Source organism: Euprymna scolopes, chromosome 41 (genome assembly GCF_053919585.1).
Source record: "Euprymna scolopes isolate OS-2025 chromosome 41, ASM5391958v1, whole genome shotgun sequence".
Classification (NCBI taxonomy): domain Eukaryota; kingdom Metazoa; phylum Mollusca; class Cephalopoda; order Sepiida; family Sepiolidae; genus Euprymna; species Euprymna scolopes.
This window is the reverse complement of record NC_136522.1, coordinates 70,748,038-70,764,461: the sequence shown is the minus strand read 5'-3', so window position 1 is coordinate 70,764,461 and position 16,424 is coordinate 70,748,038. Positions and strand designations below refer to the sequence as shown.

The following is a 16,424-nucleotide window of genomic DNA, read 5'->3' as shown; positions in this document are numbered from 1 at the left end:
AACACGGGACTTCTCCTAGACGAGAACCATCTATTTCAATTGATGCCAGATTTGGATCAGAGCGTTGATGATTTAAAGACAGGGGTTTGGTTTTAGATGCATTAAAACTGTATCGCCTGAAGCTGTCTCTAGTTACTAGTAACTAACTGAACGAAACATGCTCATGACTGTGTAGCAACATATTACTGCTAAGAGAAAAACCATATGCAAAACGAATTTTATATATATATATATATATATATATATATATATATATATATATATATATATATATATATATATATAATTCGTTTTACATTTCGCACCGTTTCATTGATTATCTTTTAGTCTTCTATTATCGGCGAAACACTTGTCGACCTTCGCGCACTTTGTTTCCGGTGGTACTCGCATATTAGAGACCCGCCCAGCAACATGGCGGCCGCCCATAATGCAACAGCCAGCGAGGCGACCAAGGCTACAATCGACGCGTGGTAGTATGAATTGGACGGATGAATATCCAATCTCCCCGAGATGTCAATCGTCTTTGACCGCCTTTGGGTATTGTCAGACGTGGAATTAACATCTTCACCAGACTCCCAACAACCAAACACGATGTCTTCATCAACAAGCCCGTCACTGTCGTCGTCCTTCCAGTTCAGGAGCTCCTCGTCGGTCGTTCCGTCACAATCGTCGTCTATTCCGTTACCACGCAGATAGTTCGGTAACCAGGACGTGGTTTGTGTGACTGTGTCAGTAGCCGGCGGATTCCCACCGGAAGCTGATTTCAGCTTTATATCCGGGCACTTAACAACCGGAAACGAATGAACCGGAAAAGGATAAATATGAAAGGAGCGTCTGGTGCGTCTAAAAATAAACCCATGGTACAAAAGACCGCTCCCTAAAAGTTTGGTATCGTTAACAATGTTATTTTGCAAAGTATGGTAAGACGTTCGATACACAGTAAAAATCCAGCAGGGTGTAGTTGCAACTTTTTCCAGGAATACCAAACCAGATATATTTGAAGTAGGATGTAATTTGTTACATGTTTCCATTGTGACCAATATATAACTATCGTTCGTTTCCTTTCGTGGTATTTTTAAGTTTGCCAAATTTTGATAGTGTGATACGGGCGCCTCTATTGAAATGCGAGTGTCGTTCGGATCGTATTGAGCTGGTTCATGCCTGGTGATGGCAAGGTTAGCGTTAATTGACTGGATAAAGGCGTATCCCCCTTTTGGCACGTGGATAGATGAGTTGCCAACTCCGTCCACGAATGATTCAGATTTGCCAAATTTTGTCTGAACGGTAAAATTAGTCGGCGTACCAAGACCTAGAAATGAAAAAAAAAAAAAATTAGAAAAAGAAAAATGGATCAGTTCCAACATTGTCAAGACAGACGTCAAAAATCTAATCTCTGCTATTATATAAAATTCAATTTGCGTATTTTTATTTTTGTTTTTTATTTATTTATTTTTATTTATTTATTTATCTTATTTATTTATTTGCTTATTTTTATTTATTTATTTATTTGTTTATTTTTTTATTTATTTATTTTATTTTTTTATTTATTTATTTATTTTTATTTGTTTATTTATTTATTTTTATTGATTTATTTTTATTTTTTTATTTATTTATTTATTTTTATTTATTTATTTATTTTTATTTATTTATTTTTATTTATTTATTTTTATTTATTTGTTTATTTTGCGAATTAGTCGACCGGGCAAATTATTCCTCGTAATATATAATCATCAATATAGGATTGATTCTATAATAATACATTTGCAATCTTCATAAATTAAAATATCATGTTTAAGCCTAAATTAAAACGAAATCTTAAAAAATCTTTTTAAAAATAATTTAATAACGAAAGTACATCCACCAAAATGCATTTCAGTTTCTTCGTATATTTTTATCTGTTCTTTTCCCTAATAATTGAAATAATAGAATGCATTATTACATAACTTATCGAAATTTGGTATAGAAGGTTTAAAGCATTTAAACTGTCGAATACAAAGTCATTTCTGGCCTGAAAATTCTTTGCAAAATCTCATATATTAAACGATTGAAAGCTTTGGAAGCTATTTACGTCAACCCATTTTATAAATAGAGATTAAAACATTACTGTAAAAAAATTATTTAATACAGTTTGGTTCAATAAGTAACTGAGTGACCAAATAATACCAAAAGAAATCATTTTTTTAAATCGCTTTTAAAAATAACAATTTATTATGGAAAGAATTTGTATTTGAAGGCTATATCAATGCGGTTCGTGGGAAACAATGGGAACATGAGTTAGCATATAAAAAATAATAACAATATTAGAAAAAAAAATTTCAATAATTTTCAATTATATTACGTTTATTTACCAACATAATGTGTCGTACAATGTTGTTCCTATTTTTAGAGTAGTATCTCTTCTTCATATATAAATATATATATATATTCATATATATATATATATATATATATATATATATATATATATATATATATATATATATATATATATATATATATATATAAAGTGATGGTTGAATAGTTCCAACTGTGGGACAATAGAAAGCTGGGGAGAGCTGGGAGGAGGCTCCTACATTAATTAACCTTGTGCCTAACTTGGTTTGTACTTGTGAGTTGCAGATGTGTTAAGCAGGTGTTTGTGATTTTGAAAATGTTCTGCTATGACTCAAGCCAAGAATGACAGTTTGTTTATAATATTGAACCAAGGCAAAACGATATCAGACCTTAGAATTTGAAAGGTCAAACCCAAAAGAACCCATGAATTCGAAAACAAAACAATGTTCAAACTGTGTGAATATATCTGCTCTCTTTTTATATCCTTTTCTCTCTCTCCCTCTCTCATTCCCCTTCTCTCTCTCTCTTTCAATGAAGAAAAAGAGAATTAAACATAATTTGATTGTTTTAAACAGTTGACGCTTGCATTTTGGAGTCGGCAGACGCGACATAGCATGCGTCTGGTTTCAACTGATTTTTATAAAAATATGCCCCTCATTGTTAAATCTTAAATTATATTTTTATAAAAATGCATTTGTTCGCTATTTTTGTACAAGTGTTCGATTTCAGCATGACATTAATGCTGACGATGGGAAGATGACTGTAAACGACGCAATGAAGAAGCGGTCCATGCCAGCCAGTTATAGCCGACGACATATCGACCCGTGGTTGTTGATGTTTCCAACATGTGCCTATCGTTAGATATCGTTGGATATCGTGTCTACCATCCAGGGAGCTGGTTGCGTTCCCAGGAGGTTCCTCACCCAAGTAATTCTCACCCGGGATAGTATCATACAACGAGAAAAAACTGTATATTTAATTTTTAATTGTAGATTTTTCGGACTTTATTATTTTTTATATTTTAAAATATTTTTATAACGCGTTTCAAGCCTTGTTCAGCTCTCTTCAGATATTTCTATATAAAGTTTTTTTTTTAAGTAAAAGTTTGGAATGTCTTTTTGGAAAACATTTTATCTCTGACAACACTGTGTTTTTCAGAGAAATGCGAATCTCAGACTTTTTGTCACCAATAGTCAGTGCGCTGGTCAAGAGTACGATCAGTTAGAGTTAAGTTCATTTAGTGGGGGGAAGGGGGCTTTGAGTTTATTTGATGAATGTTTTTATGGGTTTTTATGATTTTCTTTCTTTTTTATGTGTGTATGTGTGGGTGTGTGCGTGTGTGTATGTGTGTATATGTAGGTGTGTGTATTTATGTGTGCTCCTGCATTTGCGTTTCTGTATATATATATGTGTGTATGTGTGTATGCGCATACATTCGTATGTGGGTATATGTGTGTATATATGCATATATGTATGTATATATATATGAGTATGTGTGTGTATGCATGTATATGTACGTATATGTGTATGTATCATCTATTATCTATTTTCCATTTTGTTTGTATGTGTGTGTGTGCGTGTGTTTGTGTTTGGGTGACTGAATACATGTATGTATGTGTGTTTGGATTGGGAATCGACCTTGTACCTATCTAGGTGTCCTATCTCTGTCTCCTTCTTACACGCACGGGCATGCGTGCGCACACATGCACACACATACACACACATACACACACATGTGAAAGAAAAAATGACAGATCTTGACCCACATACATTCACACACACAACACACAACCTTCGCCTTAACACACAGGCACACACTGACACACACATATACACATTTTTCCTACATTAAAAACCGACCTTGTGTCTAACTTTGTTCGTGGTGAGAAGCAAGTGCAACAGGATTAACGGCATTAACTATATTAGCTTTTGGGGTAAGGAGCAAAGTGTAGTATATATTCTGAGACTACACTCTTGATTTTCTGTCCTCAGTCAGTGAAGGAGAAATTCTTTTTGATTAAATAAATGTTTATTTTCGTTCCAATCCACAGTGTCCCTTCTTTTTGGGAAGCTGGATTTTCTTCCTCGCATTTAAAACCTGTGTCTAAATCTGTGTAATAGCTATTGGTGAACCCGTCTATCTATCTGTTTCTTTCCTTGTCCTACATACAAAGGTAACCCGCCTCACTCTCTCACTTTCTCACTCTCTCTCTCTCTCTCTCTCTCTCTCTCTCTTTCTCTCTTTCTCTCTCTTTCTCTCTCCCTCTGTCTCTCTCTTTCTCTCTATCTTTCTCTCTATCTCTCTCTTTCTCTCTCTCTCTTTCTCTTTTCTCTTTCTTTTTCTTACTCTCTCTCTCTCTTTCTCTCTCTTTCTCTCTTTTCCTCTCTCTCTCTCTGTCTCTCTCTCTTTCTCTCTCTTTCTCTCTCTTTCTCTTTTCTCTTTCTTTTTCTTACTCTCTCTCTCTCCGATGTTTTCTGTGACTGTACCTCTTTTTGTGATGCGATTTTTTTCAACATCGGTGTCCGAGTGAGTTTATCCAGCGATAAACAAGAACATAGTTAATGAGGGTAAGAGAGCTGGCCGTTTTTCTTTAAAATTCAAATGGATCCAATGTTTGCCAAATTTCATAATATGGATTAGATAACAATTAAAAATTTCTTTAATGTTTTATTATATACATTCTTTATTATATACATTCTTTATTATATACATAAACCCTATATATAAAAGTACGTCCAAGGATTGAATACTGCTGCCATATCTGGGCAGGAGCTGCTAAAACAGCCTATCCTGCCTTGACAGAGTACAAAATAGACTCCATGGCTTAGTGGGGGGTGCCCTTTTCTCTACCCTGCAACCTCTCTCCCACAGAAGAGACGTTGCGAGCCTATCGTTGTTTTATCGTTATTTCCATGGCAGGTGCTCGTCTGAACTCCAATCTCTGGACCCCCCTCGCCAATCTTTCACGAAAAACACCCGTCTAGCTAAATCCACTGTGAAAAATTTCCCCCACTCTTTATCTTTGCCTAAATCAAAACGTGGATTCCATGAACAAAGCTTCTTTCTTACAACTGCACACCTGTGGAACTCTGTTCCGTCTGCCTGCTTCCCACCTGACTACAACCTGGATGTCTTCAAGTCCAACGTTAACAAATTCCTAATGAACCGCCCCCTTAAGTAAACACTTCATCAAATCTCCACACTAACGTAATGTACTTGCAATAACCCTTATCCCTGAGTGGCTTCCGGGCCTTGATAAGTGGTGACCATTGTGTAAAAAAAAAAACATTGATGAAATCATACATGTCAGGCTTAAAAAATAGTAAAAAAGAAAACTAAGAACCTACATGTGACTTTATTCCCCAGGATTGCCAATCAGACTTTGGTTAATGGTAAAGTAATTATTTTCATACCTTTTTTTTGTATTCACGTTCACCACTAACAAGGCATATCGCCTTCTATTGTATTGTTGCCTCATCTGGGCTGGTACATCAACCACTAGTCTCTCCCGCTTAGAAAAAAAGAGTTGTCACTCTAATCGGTTCCACTTTATCAACTAAGCTCAAGTCCCATCGCTGCAATGTTACATCTATTTAGAGGCTACTATTTGGGACCATGCCGAGGAATGATTAACAATATGTTGGTTTATGTTACATTTAAACTTCTGCATATCAGTACAGTCCTAGAAGCAGGTAGCAGGAAGGGAATTCCGACCGAAGTCTAGCTGTTCGAGGAAAAAAAACTATTAGAATAGTAATCTTTCTGGCATTTAGGAACCTCAACAGTGAAGGGGTGTGATTTTGTTGCTAAGCGGGTTTGTCGGGGATATGTACATCGAGGGGCACAAGTGAAATGAGTTCATCAGAACACATTCCATTAAAATATTTGTAATTCAGACACAGTGATGCAACATTGCGCTGATGAGACAGAGGCTGGAGCTTAGTTGATAAAGTGGGACCGATTAAATTGAAAACTCTTTTTCGGACTTTATCTAAGAGGGAGAGACTAGTGGTAGATGCACCAGTCCAGATGTGGCAACAATACTCCATGCATGGGTGAATGATGGCCTTTTAGAGGTAGAGGATACTCTCAGGGGTGAGTAGCCTTCTAGCTCGATAGACGGAACCTGCCTTCTTTTGCAGCAACCTTTAAGAAATAAAACACCAACAGTAAATGGTAATATTGGATTTTTTTTTTGGTCTCCAAAAGACAGATATAGACGAAATCTTATTTTTTTAAAAATCACAATTAATCAAACTTTTATAATCAACTCCACTTACAACAGATAAATTATTTGGAAAAATGGGATGAAATTATTTGTGGATCGTTTGCAGAACTTTGTGGAAAGTATGGAACATTAGGTTGAATTACATTTTGGTCAAGATCAAAGTGAAGTATCTGTTCTTCAAATGCTGCACTTCTATTTCTTGTTCTCTTTCGGTGGAGGAGAAATCCTTCACGACTGGGACAATTTTTATTTTTGTACCTTTTCTCCACGTTAAAAAAACGACCCTGGTGTCTAACTCTGTCCCGTGGGGAGGCATGGTAAATAGGTACATCAATTTTTATCGAATCAAAGATTTGTCTGATACCTGCTTTTTGCGTGTGTGTGTGTGTGTACTAGATATTGACTTATATTTCGCGGTTTGGATTTGATCCGCTGATCCATGATTATGTAACGGCTTTTAAACAAAGAAAAAAGTAAAACAGGTTTTTCTCACCTGATACGTACACAGTGGCGCCACCTTTGGCCAAATTTGTGACGTAGAGAAAATATTCCTTCCCATAATTCTGAATAGCCGGAAGCTGCTCAATCATCAGAACACTTCCGGGCCGTCGTATTCTCCCGACTAAAACCAACAAATCGCCGCTTCCGTTGATTCGAGTCCCCGAAAACGAAACAGCTGAGCTCGTCAATGCTGTTAGAAACTTGTCTAGCTTTAGCGTGTAGAATTCGCCATCCTCGGATTTTTTGAACGATCCACAACGAGGTTGGGTTCTTTTGGGGTCGGTAAACCTCAGCTCGATCTCTGTCCGATCTGAAACGCTGGTGATTGCGATGAAATTCTCATGTGTTGCGTGACCGATACTAGATGTTCCAGTAAGTGTCGGGATGACGAAGTTAGACCCTAAAGAGGCTAAAGGTCGAACCATAACCTCGTCGTGTGAATATTCAATGTAGACTGCGACGTCGGCACTGGAAGTCATAGAATAGGCTGAAATTAGAAGACAATCATTCTGTCCAAAACAAACCAAAATATATATTGCAAAAAGAAGGTTATAAAAGATATTTTTATTAATTTAAATGACAATAATTTGCTGGAATAAAACAGAAATGCCAATAAATTAGAATATTTTTTAGTGTAACTAAATCAAAATGTTATTTTATCTTAAAAAGCTCATTTTTAATATGGTATTAGGTTTAAGTTCATTAGTAATTATAAATTATTGATGACGTATGTCTTTCCTTAGAGTGATCTAAAATATTAATTTACTTGTCCGTCCGTTCAGTGTCACCAAAAAAAACATCATCATCGCAAATATCAATTCATGAGAAACGAATTACCTCCCTTTGTAGTCGATCTTTGTCAGTTAAAAATCATTAAAATCATTTCATCTCCAAACATTTCCCCCCAAAAAAATATGGCTGTCTGTCTACGGTTTCAAATTTACTTTTTTATTTTAATTTTATTATAATTTTTAAAAACTCATGCTAAGAGGAGACTGTAAGTTTTTTTATATTATAGTTTCTTTTTAAATTTAAAAAAAAAAATGAGAAAGTGAATTGACATTTGTTTTTTTTTATGATTTATATACAAAAATTAATCAGGAAAAAAAAACAAAGAAAATGTATTGTGTGTTTCGATCTTCATTAAAAAGAATGTAAATTTGTTAAATCAATTCTTTTGAGCTTTAAATTGTTTAAAAAAAAGAATTTGCTAAAAATATTGTTCCAAATTCGTTGTTATTTGTTTTTTGGTTTTTTTTAATTTTATTTATGAGGTGTTTTAAAAATTTTCAACTACCATGAAATTTCCACAAGTTATGCTAATCTATATATTAATACCGTAGTATCCTTAAGGAACAACGTACGTATTAATTTATTTATTGCGGACTATTATCTCCATCTTTCTTAGTTTTTGTTTCACGACGTTTCGCCCGACTATTCCTCTGGCCTTCGTCAGGTGGTAACCGCGACAGATAGGAACTCTGAATCTCCTAACTGCATCCACTGCAATTACTGCCTTCCATAGTTGTTGTCGTCTCACCACATTTTGGCCAAGTAAGCCTCTGGCCAGCTTTGGGTAGGATTGAAACCGCTATCTTCAGGCAATTATCCCATCGCGGTTACCACCTGACGAAGACCAGAGTTGTCTGAAACGTCGTGAAACAGCAACTAAAAAAAGATGAGGATAATAGTCCGCAATAAATAAATCAATAATAAATAAAACTCATCTCAATAATGAATTCCAATTAAATAATATATAAACTACGTACGTGTTTCACGGTTTCCAGATTATATATAAGTAATTCGATCGGGAGATCCTATTTATTAAAAAAGGAGGACAGAAGGTGATAAAACACTACGAACATAAAATCATATAATTTAATTGTTGTAGTATGTTATCATTTTATTCTCCTTTTTAATAAATAGTATCTCCCGATCCTCGAGAACGCAATGTAAAAACAACAAAAAATAAAATTAAAAAAAAAAATAATGTCGCGTTTGCGCCGTGCGTGAAACTAAAATATACTTCTTGGTTTTCTGACAAGGATTCAAGGGTAGTATCTGTTCTATCTACATATGGTATTATTATATCATGAGGTTTCTGCTCCAGCCGAGAGTCCATACCAAGGAAATATATCACAGACTCCTATAAGAATATTGGAGATAATAACTAGATATATTCTGACACTACATTAAGCAGATTTCTTAGATAAATACTTTTACATTTTTAACAAAAGGACTACAATAATATCGCGGGGTCTCTATTCACGCTGAACGTTCACAGAATGCTCGGCAGCAATATATTAAATATGAAAGATGCGGTTGTGGAATTTCCACAGGTCCTGCTAGTATTAATATGAACATATGTAAAATTTTGTTCAGAATGTTTTCTTTCTTCTTTTTTTTTTTTTGAGGGGGATTTTTTTTTGTTGTTTTGTTTAAATGGGAATTAGAACTTACATTATTCTTATTAGTATACTACTTTTAACTGTCAGGGAGACCTGACGTTGCTCGGGATTAAACGGGGATCAACAAGTGTTTCACGCTTCTAATACTTTTATCGTCATTGAACGTCGAGAACTCACCGCAGAGCACCGGGGAGGAGAGTAGCTTCATATGCCTCCCCACAGTAACTTATTCCACAATACATTGTAGTCTACATTGCACTGTAGAGAACCTCCTGTTGATTTCATGAGATATTTTTTATATATAACGTCTTGATTAAAAGTTAAACATTCAAAAGTCAAGCATTATTGATCCAATAATGCACGAAATAGAAACATTCATTTCGAACATGCCTCTGTCTTACAAAAGAACCTACTGTTGATTTTTACACGCCCTTTTGCTTCTGCGGTGATAAAACTTCTCGTACACACTTGTGATGTTAGGCTGTATAAGATTGTTAACTTTGGTGAAAAGCACAGTTCCTTCTTTAATCAGATTTTTCGATAATTGATTGTCAATATTCATCGGAGACATTCCGATACAAAACTTATCTAAGAGTACTTCCAGATAGTTGGTGTGTGTGTGTATGTGTGTGTATTGGTGTGTGTATGTTGGTGCGTGTGTTGATGTGTGTGTGTGCGTATGAGTGTTGGTGTGTGTGTTGGTGTGTGTGTGTCTGTTTTGATGTGTGTATGTATTGGTGTGTGTGTTGATGTGTGTGTGTGCGTGTGTTGTGTGTGTGTTGGTGTGTGTGTATTGGTGTGTGTGTTTTGATGTGTGTGTGTTTTGGTGTGTGTGTGTGTGTGTGTTGGTGTGTGTGTTGATGTGTGTGTATTGGTGTGTGTTTTGATGTGTGTGTGTTGATGTGTGTGTTTTGATGTGTGTGTTGATGTGTGTGTTGGTGTGTGTGTGTGTGTGTTGATGTGTGTGTGTTGATGTGTGTGTGTTGGTACGTGTGTTGATGTGTGTGTATTGGTGTGAGTGTTGATGTGTGTGTTAGTGTGTGTGTGTTGGTGTGGGTGTGTCTGTGTTTATGTGTGTGTGTGTTGGTGTGTGTGTTTTGATAGGTGTGTGTTTTAATGTGTGTGTGTGTTGGTGCGTGTTTTGATGTTTGTGTTGGTGTGTGTATGTTGGTGTGTGTGTTGATATGTGTGTGCCTGTGTTGATGTGTGTGTGTGTTTGTGTGTGTGTGTTTTGGTGTGTGTGTGTTTTGGTGTGTGTGTGTTTTGGTGTGTGTGTGTGTGTGTTTTGATGTGTGTGTGTGTGTTTTGATGTGTGTGTGTTTTGATGTGTGTGTGTTTTGGTGTGTGTGTGTGTGTGTGTGTGTGTGTGTGTGTGTGTGTGTGTGTGTGTGTGTGTGTGTGTGTGTGATCTTTAGAACAATTTCAAGCATTAGAGAAAACTAAAGCCAATTCTTCATCGGAACTTAGCGCTTATGGGATTCCCAAAATATCTTTCATCTCAATACTGACCAGATTGCGTATTGCTTAACGTCCACTTCTAAATCGATTCCAGATAAGCAATTTTAATAATCCAATTTCCGTGATGGGTAATTTTCGCACGAATTAATCAAATTATTCTGCAAGTATCGATAATGATTTCTGATTGTATCGATTTCTTTCCCGAATATGGAAGATATCTCGCTCGACCAATTGCAATTATCGCTTGGATGATTAATATTGCCTCGCAGGTGAGACCAATGAAACTTTATATCGAGACTCTTCACACGAGGAAATTTGGCAAATTTCAGAAGATTTATTGGTTTTGGTTCCATACGTAGCAAACCTAGAAACATGTGAAAAAATATGAACATTTATCGGCTAAGTTAAGATTGATTTAGAAAAAGGAATGATTGAAAAGGAAAAATGGTAAGAAAAAAAAAAAGTTGAGAATGAAAATGAAATATTAATAGAAAGAAAGAAGAAAGGGGGAAAGAAAAAACGACGGAATATGAAAAAGAAACACAGTGGAAAAAAGAAGAAAAGAAAAAGGAAGAACAGTAGGGTATAAGAAACACTATGGAAAAAGAAAGAAAAGAAAGAAAAAAGAAAGAAAAAAGAAAGAAAAAGAGGTAGGAAATACGAAAGAAAAAAATGTAAAAAAAATTGTCCGAGTGAACTCCAATCTATGGTCACCCTCTTACCTAACTTTCACACAAAAACACTCGACTAGCTACAACCACTGTATACGATTTCCTCCACTCTCCATCTGTACCTTAATCTAAACACAAATTAACAAAGCTGCTTTCCCAGAACTGCCCACCTGTAGAACACTGTTTCACTGGCCTGATTCCCGGTTGCATACAAAATGGTAGTCTTCAAATCCAAGGTAAACAAGTTCTTATTGAGCCGTCCCTATAAATAATTAAATTTTACCCAATTAACACCATTAACGATTACTAAACAACCACCTTGCATTCATTAGCTTTTATCCTCGAGTGGCCTTTGGGTTTTGATAAGTGCTGGCTCCCAAGTAAATAAAGAAGAAAAAAGGAAGAAAGAAAAATTGTAGAATATAAGAAAGAAGCACAATGTAAGAAACAGAAAGAAAAAAGAAAGAAAAACTGTAGGAGAAAAAAATACGCAATATAAGAAATAGAAAAGAACGGGCAAATAAAAAAGAAAGGGAGAAATATGAGAGAAAGAAAGAAAAAAAGAAAACGAAGGGTAAAAGAGAAGATATTAAATAAGAAAGAAAGAACTAAACGGAGAACGAAAGGGAAAATAGGATTAACGAAATTTAAAAAAAAATTTAACAATTTAAAAAAAGGATTATTTTTTTTTTTAAATAATAATGAAGAGAATGGGGAAAGAAGTTGTTTGCCGTTTCCGGTACTTACCGGAAGTGACATTGTTGGCCCAATTTCCCTTCTCGCACGGCAGAGCAATGGAACGAAGGGTGTTTCCCGAAATCGTTAAATTCATGTGGACATTTCGGGAGACAAATTTTACTACGACTTCTTCCACCTCCACAACCCAAATCGACACATACACAGCATGGTTACAGAAGATGTTCGGGATAACGAATGAACGGCCACTTGTAGTCCAATGTCCGGCTGAAAAAAAAAACGAAATCTCGATATAATTATAAAATTCTTGGGACCTTACTTGTACCTTGTGTTCATCGATCGGGCGATTCTATCTTTTAAATAGGGATGACAGGTTCAGTTATATATATATATTATATATATATATATATATATATATATATATATATATATATATATATATATAATGTTTATATATTGTTTTAAAATATAATTATCCACTGAACCGTGCTTCGTCGTTTACGATTCATCAGAGTGGCTGAATCTAGCGAGATTCGAAATCGGGACCTCATGGTAAGAAGCCTAAGCTCTTACAACTTGACCATCTCGCACGACAGCTTCGATCAATCGCGATTTACGTAGATATTATTTTATGTTTTTGCGATACGTTTTGAATGAATCTACTTATTTATACGGAAGTGCATTTTTACCTAAATACAAGTTGGGAATAATTTTCCCTTTGACCAATTTGGTACCCATAAATGGGGAGCGGCATATATATTGTTTCTAAAATATAATTATCTTCGTCGATCGGGCGATTCTATCTTTTAAATAGTGATGACAGGTGGAGTTATATATATATATATATATATATATATATATATATATATGTGTGTGTGTGTGTCTTTAAAATATAATTATCCACTGACACGTGTTTCGTCGTCTACGATTCATCAGAGTGGCCGAATCTAGCGAGATTCGAAATCGGGACTTCATAAGAAGCCTAAGCTCTTACCACCGGATTATTTCGCACGACAGTTTGGATATATCGCGATTTACATAGATATTATTTTATGTTTTTGTTTTGCGATACGTTTTGAATGAATTCAATTATGTATACGAAAGTGCATTTTTACCTAAATGCTTTAAACAGAAACGTTCATTTCGAACGCGCCCTTGTCATATTAAAGAAACTACTGTTGATTTTATATGTCGGACCTTTCGGCTTGTGCGGTAATAAAACTTCTCAAATGCAATTGTGATGTTAGGCTGTTTTAGATGTTAATTTGGTCAAAATCGCCTGTTTTTCCTTTCGTCGGGTTATTTCGATTTTCGATTATTGATACTTATCGAAGATATTCCGCCACAAAATCTATCTATGAACACTGCCAGGCACATAAAGTACTTTCGTATGAAATTTTATAAAAATCGACCCACCCGTTTTGGAGTCCATAGGGAACGAACTCACACACATACATACAAAGTTCCTTTTATAGAATATTAGTGATAGTGATTATCAACTGAATCCTTCCTGAATAGCAGGCAAGAAATGCATTCGATGAGTTGCACACACGCAAATGGGTTCCATTTGCAGAATGCGGAATTTCCACTATTGTTGAATGGAATGTATAATTTGACTCATAAATATGTGAGAGGATATCGGTCAACTTATTGAAACAATAGGCAAAGGAAATATTAAACATTCAAATAGAAAAAAGAATGTTTATATAAATAAATCGTCACAAAGAAAAAGCCGGTCAGTCGGTCAGAGAGAAATGAGGCTGTTACATTTCTTCACCGCCTGACATCCGACACGACCACGGACCCCCCACCTCGCGCGCTTTTCAGAAATGTCGAAACACAATGAAACAATTCATAATCAAAAACTGATTTGTAGGTGTAAAATAAAAGCAATGTACTTTTTATAGATCAACTGTGTCGTGGTTTTGCTCGCTGTTAATGTGTATATATATTGTACCAGCGACAAACGTAGATGCTAACAATTATATTGACTGGAAAAACACATTTTGAACAACCGGTCGAAGCGAATACTTAGCAGGAAAAGTCACTTACCTTCTGAAGTGGAAACCCAATACCAACCAGTAAGAACAACACAATCTAGAATAAGAAAAAAATACGTATAAACATAAAAAAGATATAGTATTACGAATCGATTATACAATATTTTCACGTATATTTGACGCATTAAATCGATTATACAATATTTTCACGTATATTTGACGCATTAGCTTGTTCGATTTTAAGTAGAAATGTAGAATGAATGAACTTATCTTTAATTCTAAAACTAATGACAAGCAAAATGGCTTGGCAGTCAAATAAGACGTTTCACGTTAACTGAACATCGTTATTCATTGTTTATTTCGATGGTTACTAACGTTTTTTTTTTTAAAGACTCATCCAATTCTTAGTACGGGATATGCTGAGTGACTTATACATTTCTTTTTTCGTTTGTAAGTTCTTTTAAATGTATCCGGTGTTTTATTATTTTGTTACTTGGATACTTACAAATCTAATACCGAACACAAATATTAATCTTTAAAATCATCAAAAACTAATGACAAGCAAAATTGCTTGGCGGTCAAGTAAGACATTTCACGTTAACTGAAAAGTATATATTGTTATCCTTAAGCTGAAACTCTTTATGAAAATAAGACGCAGTGGTGGCATCACTTTTGTGGTACAAAAAATAAGTCCCCACTAAGCTTTTAAAGTACTTACAATGCTCAGATACAAAAATGGAGTATGTGGATAGCAACTAATTTGTTCGTAGATAATACGAACGTTGCCAAGAGAATTCGGAGAACGAATCAGATATCCCAGTAATAGAACATCATATAGAGAGATAAAGGACACTTGGAAGTTAGGTTCTGTGGGTTCGGTTTGCAAACAAATTAGCTACAGAATAGCGGAAATTAGAGAAGTAATAAATAAAACAGTCAGTGCTCGTGTTGGATGAGAAAATTACCGAAAGGTCAACCCCAGTACCACAGGCAGTACAGGAATGTGACAAAACAGAACAATGCAATAATTGTTGAATATGTTGATATCTGATTAAGTTGTACGGATAATGCCTCTGACCCTTTGAGTAAAGTGTTAACCGTAGCAGAGACAAATGGCTCGTAGGATTAGGCAGGAGGTTATGTTAACTAATTTTGTCAAGAGAAAGTTTTAACTAAAAGAGTAATTTATCAAGCAGTGTAAAAAATCTATCAAACGAGCACAAGGGAAGAAATATTAATGGTATGACTGATATGATAGGTACGAAAGCTTGAAGGGTCAAGTTGTTTGGTGTGGAAACGACCGGTAATAAATGTATTTTTTTTTTCAACTAAAAAAAATTATGTCGGAATTCTTTACTTTTTTGCGAGACTTTCATGCATAACGTCTGGTTCAGGCCAAGATTACAGTGTGGTATCTGTTCTAATGCTGCACTTCGCCTTTTCTGTCCTTTGTCAGTGAAGGAAAAATCCTTCAGCACTGCGACAATTTTTTCCTTTTGGGGGAGCTGAATTTTCCCCATATTAAAAACCGACCTTGTGTCCAACGCTGCCCTCGTGGAGAGGCAAGTAAATAGGAACATGGAAGTACCACTTTATAGTTGGTCTATCAAGTTTAACTTTGCAATGGCATTTTCGTTGGTCTATCATATTTAACTTTTCAATCAAATTTTCGTTGGTCTGTCATTCTGAAATAGAATTTTCGTTCGTCTGTTATGTTTTTGTTTTTTTTGTTTTTTTTTGTTTTTTGTAAGGGTTTACATATAAACTTCTGCATATCAGTACAGTCAGGAAAGCAGGTAGCAGGAAGGGAATTCCAAAGTCGCTGTTCAAGGGAAGAAACTATTAGAATAGAAAGCTTTCTGGCATTTAGGGACAATAACAGTGAAGGGGTGAGATCTTATTACTAAGCGGGTTTGTCGGGGATATGTACGTCGAGGGGGTACAAGTGAAACAAGTTTATCAGAATACATTCCATTAAAATATTTGTAAAACAGGCACAGTGATACAACATTGCGGCGATGGGACAGGAGCTGGAGCTTAGTTGATAAAGTGGGACCGATTAGATTGACAACTCTTTTTCGGACTTTATCTAAGAGGGAGAGACTAGTGGTAGCTGCACCAGTCCAG

General features: G+C 35.4%; 1 protein-coding gene across 2 annotated transcripts in view; it reads right to left on the bottom strand.

Annotated features, from left to right (window-relative positions):
- Window positions 1-293: 293 nt before the first annotated feature.
- Window positions 294-16,424, bottom strand: part of LOC145266722 (uncharacterized) — a 168,610-nt gene continuing 152,479 nt past the window's right edge. For both annotated transcript variants that reach the window (XM_080122644.1, XM_080122643.1), the window contains 4 exons: window positions 14,350-14,394; window positions 12,349-12,564; window positions 7,057-7,551; window positions 294-1,309 (listed from right to left, as the gene is read on the bottom strand). In XM_080122644.1, the coding sequence (XP_079978770.1) occupies window positions 324-1,309; window positions 7,057-7,551; window positions 12,349-12,564; window positions 14,350-14,394 (1,742 nt within the window). In that variant the 3' untranslated portion in view covers window positions 294-323. The remainder of the gene's footprint in view (window positions 1,310-7,056; window positions 7,552-12,348; window positions 12,565-14,349; window positions 14,395-16,424) is intronic.